We start from the raw sequence: 14347 nt of genomic DNA, 5'->3' as shown, positions 1-14347 counted from the left end.
GGTGGGTACAATTTTAAGGTATTTTTAAGAAGGGGAGCAATTCTCATTGTGTTTGCTTTCAAATACTCGTTTCGATGTATCGCTAGGACTGCCTTCTTTCTCTCTTGGGAATACCTATCAAAGAGCCGCTCTCCCACCCTAGCACTAAACTAGCTGTAGATTACGCTTAGCCTCACGAAGTGGTTGCTAGCTAACGTCTACACTAGCTTCACGGCTATAGCATTCATACATAGTGCTCACTTCAGCTAGCCACTAGCCGCGAGTCATCTAGTGAAGTAGCTCAGGCCTTTCAAGGCTAATTTGCAGCAATGCTGAGAAGCTTCTCTCGTTTTAGTACACCTAACGTTCACTCGCTTTCATTGGCTAAACTGACCAGCTACACCTTACAGTCCTATGGTAAAAAGAGACTCTCAAACCTGAAGAAACAACGCTATTCACTCTGTTGTCTTTGGCTAACGTGGTGCTGGCAAGCTCGGCCATTCAGCAGCTTGGTGAGTGAACATTAGCTAGCAACACCGAAAGCCTCATGGCTAAGCGTTGACTAGCACGCATAACCTGGTTATGTAATGCTTTTCCCCCAGAGTTATGGCCCCTGCAATGGGAAATTCTCTAACAAGCGAGTGAGATTTTACTGAGTACCAGCCTGTGCTTGGCCAGTCTACTAGTACTCACTGCTAAAACAAGCTAGCTAACCAGTTTGGCTATTGCTAGCTTAGCTCTGGTATTTAGTTTGCCTAGCATTGATTGAGTTGTGCTTAATGAGCCGACTCTGCAAGGTGGTGATCCGGTCCACGAGATGGCTTGAAACAGCTAGCTAACGGGACAAGGGTGGCTTTACCACTTGGCTGTCTGGTATGGTTCACATAATGTTCAGTTGTGCCCTCTGCACCTTTTTGATTTTCAAACCAAGGCAGCGTAGCCTAGTGGTTAGAGCGTTGGACTAGTAACCGGAAGGTTGCGAGTTCAAACCCCCGAGCTGACAAGGTACAAATCTGTCGTTCTGCCCCTGAACAGGCAGATAACCCACTGTTCCCAGGCCGTCATTGAAAATAAGAATGTGTTCTTAACTGACTTGCCTGGTTAAATAAAGTTAAAATAAAAAATAAAAAATTAAAATATGTTAGTCGCCAACAAGCACTGTCTCCACTCCGTGCCTAATAGCACAGCCTCCAGAAGTACATATCAGTCATAGCCAACAACAAAAGTCGCCGCCATGTGGCACAAGTGTGAGATGCGCAAGAAAGGTGGCGAAGTCTTCAACTTCTGCTGCCCTGCAGACCTGGGCCCCTGTGGCAGCCTGTTGGTTCCTGCATCTTGCTCACAGCTGGCAGGGAACAAAGAGCTGGCCTTGGGGGAATGAGGTCCTCTGCAACACAACAGTCTGCCAAAACTCAGGCTAGGCCCCTGAACCAGTTCAAACCTGTTGGGAAGCAATTTTACACTGCAGCCACATCAAGGATCCTTCCTAAGGAAGGTAAGGGTCGGCCAACTTAGGGCGCAGCCCTTGTGGCTGAGGAAGCAAGTGTGCTGGGTCTACGGCTTTTTGCCCTACCCTCTTTCTCTTTGGGTTTAACGGTTGCTACTCCCACTCTGACTTTCGCAGCAGTGGGAATGCAGAGCATTAAGAAAGAAAAAAACTATCTGTGCAGAAGCTCACTTTTATGACCGTGCTCATATGAGAGAATGGAGTAGACACACTTTGTGTCCTCCCCCGAGTGCCCGCCTCCCTCAAGCTCTCCCCCCAGCGCATTCTCAGGTTTTTAGCCAATGGTAGAAGTCAGCATCTCAGCACTCCCTCCGGTCTCATCGACACATGGAGCAGTAGGGCAATCTCTTTTGCCATCCACTGTGGCTCTTATTCCCCCTTGCCTATGGCCTCTTGCCTCTGACTGCTATGGCGCGGACTGTCAGTCTAGCCAGTTTTGGTATGCACCGCTCCAGTTTTGACAGAGGGCGCTGGGGAAACCTAATCGTTCTCGTTTCGACTATATCCTGCCTGATCATGGGGACCATTTATATTTATTTATAATGGCACGGGTGATGGCCTTCGGGGCTTTGAAGAGTGCACTCCTGCAGACAAATGTACCTCTTGTGCACTGTTTTTGTGCGGCATGTACTGGGCTTCCTTCACTTTTTAGTTTTTTCCCCGATGGGTTGTGTCCCTGCACCTTCTCAGTGCATACTCCTATAGTTTTGGGACCTGAGGGATGCTGATGTTGGGACTACCCTGGTTTTGGAGAGGATGCTTTGCCAAACCGGAGTAGGCCATATCACCACGTGTATTTGAAAGAGAACTTAAGGTTATTTGCGTAACCCCGGTTCTTTGATAATGACTGAGCTGTATCCCGCATTCTCCTGTTTGCAAGAGCGTGAGAAAGAGAAGCATGCTTGAGGATAACCAGAGGATGGGAAAGTGGCTCCTTTTATGGAAGTGAGGGTGTCTCCTCATTCGCCGCTACCAGTCTGTTTACGACGAGAAGCATTTGATAGGTACTTCCAATAGAGTAGCAAACCCCACATGATACATCTCACTCATATTAACAGATAACCAGGGTTATGCAGATAATCAGGGTTATGCAGGTGACCTTACCTTTCGTGTGTTTTAGATATGTTGTCCAAAGAGCCCCCGTGGTGTGATGGCTCAAACTGTTATGAATGTGCTGCCAAGTTTGGAGTCACCACAAGAAAACATCACTGGTAAGAACCGGAAAAACTGTTTCCTAATAAAGACTGCTTCAGTCCTTTTTAAAGGGGCAATCTGCAGTTGCGACATTTTTTATTAACTTATAAATGAATGAATGGTATCGCCATTGATCCTTGAGTAATATAGCACGATTAATGCCTCCGTGAGCTTGGTTGAACTTCAGAACCCAAAATATCAGCTTATTTTACTCCAATGTTTTACATTGTAAATATAAACAAATATTTTATAGCAGGGTTCCCCGGAAAACTGGCGACTCGCCGGTGATTGTATTATTATTATTTTTTATGGACATAAGACTGTAAAAACACCAGCAAATCAGTTCCATGTGATTTAATCTCTTCCAAAGTATTCCCACACAAGGTTTGAAATAGTTTTTGTCAAATATTTTATCTGAATTTGAGTGGTTACATTTTTATTTTATTTTGCCAAAACAGTGGCGGGTGGTGCTTTTATCGTTTGAACATCTGATTGCCCCTTAAGTGAAGTGAAAGTCTGCCCTGTTGACCTTTAATACCTAACTTTCTGTCTCCCTCCAATCTGCTCTTCTTACTCATCTCCTTCCGCTCCCCCCTCCCCTTGCTCCCTGTCTCCACCCAGCCGTCACTGCGGCCGCTTGCTCTGCCACAAGTGTTCCATAAAGGAAATCCCCATCATTAAGTTTGACCTGAACAAGCCTGTGAGGGTCTGTGACATCTGCTTCGACGTGCTGACTCTGGGTGGGGTGTCCTAACAGCACCGGACAGCATGCCCTCCATCCGAACCTCCCTCCCCCTTCATCTTCCCGTTATGGGGTGCCAGCCGTGCCTAGCTCACCACCCTGGCACTGTGGGCTGGGCAACACCAGGCAAGGTGGCGGCGCGGCAGTAATAGCCAGGTCTAACTTCCTGGAAAGTTATTGGACAGAGTATCGGACGGACCACAACCTCTGTACTAGTCATTCCAGTCTATACAAATATGTTAAAGTTCTAGCAGGACTTATGAAGTAGAATTTATAAAACATGTTTTTTTGATCAAAGTCATCATGATGTGAAATTGGATTAAATGAAACGCTTGCTTGCTGGCTCAGTGACTCCAGGACCGGGCTAGTTGGGGGGGAGGGGAGATGTTCTTCAGATTGTCTTACTAAGGACTGATCATGGTTTTGACCCAAGATAGAATTTATCAAGTGTTTGAAGGAATCATGAGAATCAGTGATGAACATGTAATGGTGTCAGATTGCAGGAGCGGTTAGACAGTATTTCTCCAGTAGCAGCCACTCACTGGTCCACTCATCAAATGAATCCATCACTGCACTGTGCTGCTGAGACAGAAAGCAAATCACCTGCTGCTCTCCAAGACCTGCCCTGCATCACAATCTGTAATTTCTCTTGACTTCCCTTCATGGATTTTAAAGAAAGGATTGCTATACAAATTTCACCGGTGCCCACTGATAGAAATAACACATTATTGTGATGCAGGGCTGGTTTTACCCCCTCTGTTGTAGTGTTTTCAGGTGTTCATCTCTGTTCTACTTCTGTCAATTTAAGATGATCACTTTTGTTTTGCCCTTGACTTTTTACTGTTGGCTGTGTGGCTGGTTCTAGTAAGAATCAGAGGCCGGTGTGTTGGATTTTAAGGGAATAGAGTTGAGTTACTATGAAGCAGATCATGTTTTTTGTTGTTGGGACTACAGCTTTTTCACACACAAAATAATAGATATGTTTTAATCAATGCTTCAACATTACATTTTTGATTCAATGATTAAAATATTAATGAAACACTCAATTTGAACTCTGTCACTGGTTAAAGAAGTGAGCTCTGCTTGAAAAAAAAGAAGGGATATTGTATTCACATGATTTCAATGTAACTGCATAAAACAACCTCATAAGCCTTTATAGACCACCACTTAATCGGTAAATGGGACAAGACACACAACTACTAAGTGTAATCAATGTATTTTCCATGAGAACTGGAAAGGCTGAGAACCTTTACCATTTAAGGTTTTGTTAGTCCCAAATGCAAAATAATCCTCGCTATGAAATTATACGTTTGATAAAATGCCTGTCTATGCATGTCATTTAATTTGTAGCGTATACATTTTTTAATATTATATCATAGTCCTCATGAATTGTGTTTGCCACCCAGATCGCTGACATGTACATTCCATTTAATCCGGGCCTATAGTACGGTCCTCTTGTTGGGGATTTGTTATATGTAACAATTGGTATTGCCTCAATTCAGGACCAGATTAAGCAAAGTCCTTGACTAAAAAGCAATTTCAATGAAAATGTTGATGCCTTCTTCAAATCCAGAACTAGGTTTATTAATCTGTGTCAAGAAAACAAGGCATTTATTATTATTTTTTCTGATTCTTGATTTCAAAACCTAACAGGTGCACTTTATCAAGATTACATGTCATTTCTGATCATAAGGGGAGAGAATGTGAGAATGAGTTGGTGGTTGCCACTGGCCTTTCAGTGGTCTGTTAAATTGTACAGATAAATGTATAATATTTTTGACCACTACAACTGTTTTGTACTTAATGCATTTAGCTTTTTTTGTAATTGTGACAACTGAAATATTTGCCTCTGTTAATCTTTTATGCACATTGTTTCAGTATGCTCAGATATCTAGCCTGTTTCTTCCTTTCGAAAGGGAGGACGAGTTTACATAAAGGTCATCAAATAAGAACAGGATCTTGTTTTTGGCTCTGTACTTTAAATACAAACATGTCCAAGACTAGCTGCTTTTAGCAACGTGAGTGTATTTAGCATACACTAGCATTTCTCTCAATTGTATTGGGTTGCACAAAAACAGTAAGCGGGAAACCAGAAGTTAAATACAATTCCATTTCAACTTACTATTCCGGTGGGCAGGGTGATTGGGTTCATTTGAAAATATCTAAAGGATCGTATTATCAAAAGGACTTTCCAATCGTGTGTTTCTTGTTGACCAACTTCCATTCTGCTTACGTCATGTTAAAATAAAAGTCCTATACATGTGCCATGTGGACAATAAAGGAATACATTTTGGGGGACTTTTATTTTTGACAGGTTAGAGAGGAAGTGGGTCTACAACAGACCCAACGTTTGGCAAGTCTGTTTCATTTTTTAAATATTTTTTTATTTGACCTTTATTTAACCAGGTAGGCCAGTTGAGAACAAGTTCTCATTTACAACTGCGACCTGGCCAGGATAAAGCAAAGCAGTGCGACAAAAACAACTTCATGGCACATGTTCGCTCCTGTCCTTTGTCTTAACCACAAATTATTGTTCTCTGACAATTACCAGTTAGATGGAAGTACAAATGTGTTTTATAAAACATGTTTCTTTTTATGTGGGGTCAATTGAAGAAAAATATAAACACAAGACATTTTCAAATATTTTACTGAGTTACAGTTCACATAAGGACATCAATTGAAATAAATAAACTAGGCTGTAATCTATGGATTTCACATGAATGGGAATATAGATATGCGTCTGTTGTTCAGACCCCCCAAAAAAAAAAAAAATACAAGCATATCACTACACAAGCATTAACATATGCTGTCCATGTATATGTGACCAATGCATTTTTATTATCTGAGTTGAAAAGAGGGGCATGGCTCAGAAATCCAGTCAGTATCTGGTGTGACCACCATTTGCCTCATACAGCGCAACACATCTCCTTTGCATAGAGTTGATCAGGCTGTTGATTGTGGCCTGTGGAATGTTGTCCCACTCTTCAATGTATCTGCGAAGTATATTGGCGGAAACTGGAACATGCTGTTTATCCAGAGCATCCCAAACATGCTCAATGGATGACATGTTTGGTGAGTATGCAGGTCATGGAAGAACTTTGACATTTTCAGCTTCCAGGAATTATGTACAGATCCTTGCGACATGGGGCCATGCTTTATCATGCTGAAATATGAGGTGATGGCGGCGGATGAATGGTGTGACAATGGTCCTCAGGACCTCGTCACGGTATATATGTGCATTCAAATTGCTATCAACAAAATGCATTTGTGCTCATTGTCTTTTGCTAATGCCTGCCCATAACATAACCCCACGCCAACATGGGGCACTCTGTTCACAACGTTGACATCTGTAAAACGCTTGCCAACAAGATGCCATACACGTCTGCGGTTGTGAGGCTGGTTGGACGTACTGCCAAATTCTCTAAAATGACTTTGGAGGCTTATGCTAGAGAAATTAACATTCAATTCCTGCAGTCAGCACACCAATTGCATGATCCCTCAAAACGTGAGACGTCTGTGGCATTGTGTCATGACAAAACTGCACATTAATGGCCTTTTATTATCCCCAGCACAAGTTGCACCTGTGTAATGATCATGCTGTTTAATCAGCTTCTTGATATGCCACACCTGTCAGGTGGATGGATTATTTTGGCAAAGGAGAAATGCTCACTAACGGATTAATTACAAATTTTTGCACAAAATGAGAGAAATACACTATTTGTGCAAAGAACATTTCTGGGATATTTTATTTCAGCTCATGAAACATGGGCCCAACACTACATGTGGCATTTATATTTTGATTCCGTGTAGTATAAAACATTTCCCTTCTATTCCTAATTATTGAGTGTACAGTATTTGGCCATTTGCACTTGCAATTAGTTGACATATTGCATATTAATTAAACTAAAATGTACTTGCATAAAGAACAGAAACCATTCAACAGAGGTTATTTTCAAACTGACAATCAGATACCCAGTCATTCTAATTCAGAACTCTTGGGAAGTTTTAGATAACAGTATATAGGCCCTTGTAGATAGTCCGTGTGTGAGGTGGCCCAGCCTTCACAGAGCCCCCTTTTGTCTAACCTCACCCTCTACTCTCTGACAGGACATGACTCAGCGTGAGCGGGGGGCAGCCCTCATAATCCTGGATGTTAGGGTTTTTCACTGTGGAGGAGTTCTGGACACATACACAGTGAGAGCTGCCCGAGCCAGGAGAGAACAGTACCCTCGGTACGCCGGCCTAGTCTCTCTGCACTCCACCACTGAGGAGAGAAAAGAACAGTCCAATCAGAGCTACGTGCTTAAAAATACACTTCCCTGGTAATGCTTCCAGAGCATAGACTGATCTCTATGATGGCTGTGAATGCTTCTATCCATACTAGTTGATAGGAGGCAACGATTAATGTTATTTAGGCTTGAGTTAGCGCCCCCTAGTGTATGATATCCTTCAGCATGTTAGGGCCCGCACACATTGCCACCATCAACTTTAGGCTAGTAAATACAATGGCCGTGGTCGACAACATCAAATCCATTGTATATTTTTGATTGTTACTGACTGATACACATAATAAAAGAGTAGTTACTTATGATTCAGGGTGATTTGTAGATCAATCAGTCGGTAGTTGCCTGAACTTCCGACTGCAATGTCAAACATGCACAAAGTTTCTCTGTGCACCATGATGTCAGTTCCTCTTGGTGGAGCACCAGACCTGTCCTCTCCTGGCAGCACTCCACTCTGAGTTGCTGGCTGGGAGGTGTTACTTCTCAGCCTGGGCTTGGTCCTTGAGTGTCTGCCCCTCCTCCAGGGCTGCCTCCACCTGCAGCAAGGCCTACAGGCATTGCAGCATGGCCTACAGGCATTGATACCCACCCATAGGATTGTAGTCCTTGTGATAGAAGGTCAGCCAGTCTTACAGGGACACCACCTGAGTAGAGGTCAGACTGGACACATCATCAGTCAGACTGGTATCTGTAAAGTCCCCAGTGACAAAGGCCAGAGAGGGAGCATAAAATGAATTCACAAGTCTGCCAAAATCTGTATCTTTTTATTTTTTATATTTCACCTTTATTTAACCAGGTAGGCAAGTTGAGAACAAGTTTTCATTTACAATTGCGACCTGGCCAAGATAAAGCAAAGCAGTTCGGCACATACAACGACACAGAGTTACACATGGAGTAAAACAAACATACAGTCAATAATACAGTATAAACACGTCTATATACGATGTGAGCAAATGAGGTGAGATAAGGGAGGTAAAGGCAAAAAAAGGCCATGGTGGCAAATTAAATACAATATAGCAAGTAAAACACTGGAATGGTAGATTTGCAGTGGAAGAATGTGCAAAGTAGAAATAAAAATAATGGGCTGCAAAGTAGCTAAATAAATACAGTAGGGAAAGAGGTAATTGTTTGGGCTAAATTATAGGTGGGCAATGTACAGGTGCAGTAATCTGTGAGCTGCTCTGACAGTTGGTGCTTAAAGCTAGAAGTGTATTTTTTTAAGTGTCCGCGGCATTTTGAAGTGTATTTGCAATATAATATTGTACATGTTTTCATGTACATGTAATGCTTGTTCTCACTGCAGGTCTTAAAGCTCAAATCATTTAAAAAAATCAGTTTTGGTAAATAGCATGAGACAAGTGACAATTTGGATTTGCATGTGTTCAGACAGCAGTCAGTTGTCATAGTAACAACGGGTGTGCGCTCAGTGGTGTAGACTGATTGCTGGTGATGCTCAGGGTTCCTATCACGCAAGAGGTTATGTTGCAAGCTAAGGTGACAACAATGCCTGCCACGGATGCGTCCCAGTTGCCTTGAATGTTCAAAAATCAGTGTAAGAGCACTTCTAAAGCCTTAAAGGATAAGATGATGCAACTTTCAAATGGAGTCCTTTTTTGGCTAGCCAAATCATTCAACTAAGTTAGCTGGCTAGGTAGAGAAAATCACCTGTAAAGAAATTATAACCACCGCTAGGTCCATAGTGCTTCATCCCTTTTTCTACATCGAACACCTGTTTTAGGAATAAATTGTATTGGTCACATACACGTTTTGCAGATGTTATTGCGGGTGTAGCGAAATGCTTGTTTTTCTAGCTCCAACAGTGCAGTAACATCAGTGATCAGTGATATTTTGATGCCAAACCTTCCTATTTTCTGTTCTATCTACAACAAGCTGCATTGCACTTTTTGTAGACCTTTTAGCTACGGTTTCTGTCACGAGTTGATATATGAATAGGACCTGCTCTGTGCAGTAACATCTAACAAGTAAGATCTAACAATTTCACAACAATACACACACATTTAAAGTAAAGGAATGGAGTTAAGAATATATACATATTTGGACGAGCAATGTCGGAACGGCATAGACTAAAATACAGTAGAATATAATATATACATATGAGATGAGTATGTAACAAAATATGTAAACATTATAGGATGGACAGGTAAAGGCCCTTGCTGTTCTCTCCGTTGTACAGAGATAACTCCTCTTTGGTTATGCGCTGCTCAGGTGGTGCATCGTCAGTGATGTGGGCACAGTCCTGGTGTAGTAATAGTAAAGATGTTCTCAACTGTGGTATTAGTATTGCCAGTAATACACAAATAAATGAAATGATAAACCCTAGCATTATGTCGAAGCCTTCGCAGCTCAGCTATTCCTTGTCATGTGCCGTTACATGTTTGTCAATTAATTAAACATGTTTAAAAATAATCGCCGTTTATGTATTTTTATTTCCGGGTATGCGTTTAATCCACAGCGCATGCTCACATCAGTGCAGAGTTACAAACCACATAGTTTATTTAGCTCCCTGGTTTGGCTTGGTGTCCGCACGTTCAGCAATGCACGGTATAATCGTGAATCTGAGAGTTGTGTACTGCAGCTATATCATGAATACTTTTATATAAGAATAGGCCTACATCAAATATTGTTTCCTATATGCATCTACGCTATTTCATGATCCGGGCCTAGAACGTACACCTCCGCCCATTGGGTCCAAAGTTTCTGATGACGTAGCGAGCGATCGAGTTGGGCACGTACTGAACGTCAATGCGGTAGTGGAACGAAACGGAAGAACACAGGTTGGAAAGGGCTGTGGATTTTTCAATCCCGTTCACAAAACTGTCTCCAACCGGACCTCTACGAATTTTAGGAAAGCCAGAGGCCGCTATACAACATGGGAAACGCAGAGAGCGGCTGCGGAGGTGGTAGTGGGGACGAGGAGGATGTCGAAGCCGAGAGCCCCGGGTTCGCGGAAGGCAGTCCGGCCTCTGCGGCCACGGGCGTCGGCGTTGCTAACAGTGGAGGCTCTGGTTCTGGAAGGAGTGGAAGGGGATCGAATAACCCTCCAGTGCCGGGCTGCGGACCACCTACCCCAGGGGTGCTTTTAGAGCAGGTCAAACTGAGGGAGGCGGCGGCCCGCATTAGCGACTCGGGGGTCGCCATTCCTGAGTCGGTCCTGGCCGGGAATGAGGGCGTCCTGGTGCGGTGGCTCGAGGACCGGTTGAGCCGGGGAGAGGAGTCTGTAAATGTGGAACAATTTTGCGAGATGCTCGAGAGCCGAGACGCTCCGCGAGATGAGTGCGAAGAGGTACAGTATTTCCGCGATAACTACCATAATATAAAGCCCACAATATTTATTATACCTTAATGTTATCATAGGAAGAGCGAGTGTCCACCATTATGTGATTCGCAGCTGAGTGGCAGAAAGTGTTTTGTTTACATTGTAGGCCTGGTTACATGTCCTCTGACTAACCCATGCCAAGCAATAAGTGTGTCACGACACCCACGAGCCATAAAGGGACATTATGTGCTGTCAGACCTTTACGTTTGTCAGTGATCATTGATCTTTTGATGCCAAACCTTCCTATTTTCTGCTCTATCTACAACAAGCTGCATTGTACTTTTTGTAGACCTTTTAGCTACGTTTTCTGTCACGAGTTGATATATGAATAGGACCTGCTCTGTAATGAATAGCTTTGCCTTTATCTCTGTCAATGTAGGACATTGTGTGTCTATGGCAGGGTAGGCATGCTTCGGATTGCTATGGAATCCTGACTCACAGTAACATCCACAATCCATAGAAACAGTATACCTGTCTGGTTTGACAGAGAGACACAAACAAATTATAGTGTAATCTCATAACAGATTATCAGCATAGGCAGATATCAAATAGCTCCATGTTTTGGTTCTAGGGTCTGTGTCACTTTTATCCAGAGCTGACAGTTTTCGGGCCTTTCCTGGGAAGATTGTTGTAGAGGCCAGGGGGGGGGTCAAGGCATTGGCAATGTGTCCACCTCAGGTCAGTGTGTCAAAAATATTAGCTTCTCTCCTAACCCCGTCACCCAGGTGACGTCCTAGTGTAGACTGAAGCAGAGGTGAACAACCTGCGTAGTTGAATGTCTATGTCCCTATGAGTGTATTTCCTCATGCTTCTCTGTCCCTGCCCTAGGCCTTTGGTCAGTTTGACGCAGAGGGAGATGGAGTGGTGGACGTTGAGAACATGCTGATGGCTCTGAAGAACTCCAACGGGGCCAATCTACAGGGAGAGCTGAGTCACGTGATCCGACAACTCCAGGCATGCACCCTAACCCCAGGTAGGAACAGCCCCAATGTGATACTGATGTATGTTATAGGTTAATGGGGAGTTATGTTGTGGTGGGTGTTCTGTACATTGTGGAGAGTTGCGATAGGAAGACTGGGGAAAGGACAGAGGGATAGGCAAAGATGTAGGTAAAAAGGGATTTCTGTGTTCACCAAGAGCATGATACATCTTATATGTGTATCTTCCTTCTTTATTTTAGGATTCGTTGACATATTCTCCAAGTCCAAAGACCGGTTGGGAGCGCACGCCTCAAAGATCCTGAAGTTCCTCCACAGGAACCGTATTCCCAGTAGTGCCATCCCTTTCCCTGTTCTAGAGGGATACAACAGCATTTGTACCATGAGGTCTACCGTGGTGCAGGACTTCCTGGAGTTCCTCCTTCAGAAGGAGAAAGGTAAACAAAAGTATAATAAAATATCGATAGAATACCCTCTGGGAACATGAATGTTGTTAAATTAGCACAAGGAGATTGCCTTGTACTAACAACCTATTATTACACATCAATTACACACATCTTCAGATCATGAATGTCATGTAATACTAGTTTACCCTTTATTCACCATGAAACAACACCTCAGCCTGTCTCATTGAGCTGGTTCTCCTCTCTCCCTCCTCCCAGACTTAGACATCCAGTACAGGGCAGAGTTGAACCGGGACCCAGAGGTGGATAAAGTGAAGGTGGTCACACAGTGCTACAACTTCATAGAAGCTTCGTCCAATGCCGCGGACATTCACAAGATGACCAACGGAGAGACTGTGACCTTCTGGCAGTCAGACGGCAGCGCCCGCTCACACTGGATAAGGTGAGAGACAACAGCTAACAAGCATGGCTTTTTAATCAGGGTTAGATCCATGCCGTTCACGTCCAGCTTGAAAGGGAGCTGTGGCTAGCTTTCTAATGTACATCTGTAGTTTATTTATATATATTTATCTTTCACTACACTATTATATTTGAGTTCAAATGTTGTTTGATTTTCTTGTGTCCAGGCTAAAGTGTCATGTTTAGGGCAATGAGTTTTACCTGATCAAGTCACATTCTCAGGTTAAACTCGGGGCCCTACTTTTCATTTGACCTTATCGTTGTATTTTCAGGTTGAAGATGAAGCCAGATGTGGTGCTGCGTCGCCTGGCCATCGCAGTGGCATCCAACGACCACAGCTACATGCCCCAGCTGGTGTCGGTGGCCGTGGGCAAGAACCGGCGATCGCTGCAGGAGATCAAGGATGTGCGCATCCCCTCCAACGTCACAGGTTACGTGGCCCTGCTGGAGAACGCCAACATCACTCACCCCTGTGAGTCAGTCGCTGTCTGCCTGCCTGCATGTCACTAGGGCCTTTCACTCCAGAAAAGAATGATGCAGATCGATGTGGGTGCAATCCACCCGGATCATGAGTCTAATGTGAAAGCTCCTACTTTATTACACACTACTCAATTCATCTAGTTCCTCCAGTTAGTCTTTTGGGGAGGCTAGAAGTCTGCATCTCCAGTTAAGCTTCTGTTTGAAATTGATTCTCCCTGGAATTTGAATACAGTATACATTAGGGGTCAGGAAACTTTTTGGCTCAAGGGCCACATTGGGATTTTGAAATTCATTGGTGAAAAAGAGCAGTTGTTTCAAAACATATATCCATGATATTTTCTGCATACTTTCTATCTAGTTTTAGATGTGTTTATTTATTTTATTACTCAATTCATCAGGCCGTAGACCACCCCTGGTGACAGAGTTTTTAGTTTAATATGTTTTTGTTCGGTGTGCCAACTAAAGACATGTACCCTCTGAGATTAGACAAGAATTCCTGTCTGATCCTATCCCACGCCATTCAAATCATTCCGCTCTGTGGCCTCCAGACATCCAGATCAACATCAAGCGGTGCCTGAGTGACGGTTGTGACACGCGGATCCACGGGCTGAAGACCCTGGGCTACCAGATCACCAAGAGTAAAGAGGTGTCTGTGTCTGATGCCTCGGCTATCTGGTACCTGTCACTGCTCACCTCCCTGGTCACAGCCTCAATGGAGACCAACCCTGTCCTGGCACAGACTGTCCTACAGAGCACACAGTGAGTACCAACTAGAGACAGGGTTATGGAAGGGTGCTATGTCATGCTTATTTAGGGGTCTGGGTAGGAGTGCTGATCTAGGATCAGGTCCCCACCTGTCCCTATATATTCTTATTCATTATGATTTAAAAGGTGAAACTCCTACTCTGAGAGGCTTTGTGGATACGGGCTCTGATGTTATGAATGGGTCTATTGCATGCGTATGAAGGGATCCTCATTAGGGCCAGGAGTTTTTTTTCTGACCACTTGACCTAACCAGGAACAA

General features: G+C 43.6%; 2 protein-coding genes across 4 annotated transcripts in view; both read left to right on the top strand.

The window, feature by feature from the left end:
• Positions 1-4519, top strand: part of LOC118391019 (rabankyrin-5) — a 41881-nt gene extending 37362 nt beyond the window's left edge. For all 3 annotated transcript variants that reach the window (XM_035781931.2, XM_035781933.2, XM_035781932.2), the window contains exons 24-25: positions 2607-2697; positions 3302-4519. In XM_035781931.2, coding sequence (XP_035637824.1) covers positions 2607-2697; positions 3302-3434 — 224 coding nt within the window. In that variant the 3' untranslated portion in view covers positions 3435-4519. The remainder of the gene's footprint in view (positions 1-2606; positions 2698-3301) is intronic.
• Positions 4520-4657: 138 nt separating this feature from the next.
• Positions 4658-14347, top strand: part of zzef1 (zinc finger, ZZ-type with EF hand domain 1) — a 58651-nt gene continuing 48961 nt past the window's right edge. The window contains 6 exon segments of the mRNA XM_035781925.2: positions 4658-11009; positions 11871-12015; positions 12223-12417; positions 12643-12826; positions 13116-13315; positions 13872-14082. Coding sequence (XP_035637818.2) covers positions 10596-11009; positions 11871-12015; positions 12223-12417; positions 12643-12826; positions 13116-13315; positions 13872-14082 — 1349 coding nt within the window. The 5' untranslated portion in view covers positions 4658-10595.

Source organism: Oncorhynchus keta, chromosome 12, assembly GCF_023373465.1.
Source record: "Oncorhynchus keta strain PuntledgeMale-10-30-2019 chromosome 12, Oket_V2, whole genome shotgun sequence".
Taxonomy (NCBI): Eukaryota; Metazoa; Chordata; class Actinopteri; order Salmoniformes; family Salmonidae; genus Oncorhynchus; species Oncorhynchus keta.
The sequence above is the reverse complement of the archived record's forward strand: the minus strand, read 5'-3'. Positions and strand labels throughout refer to the sequence as shown.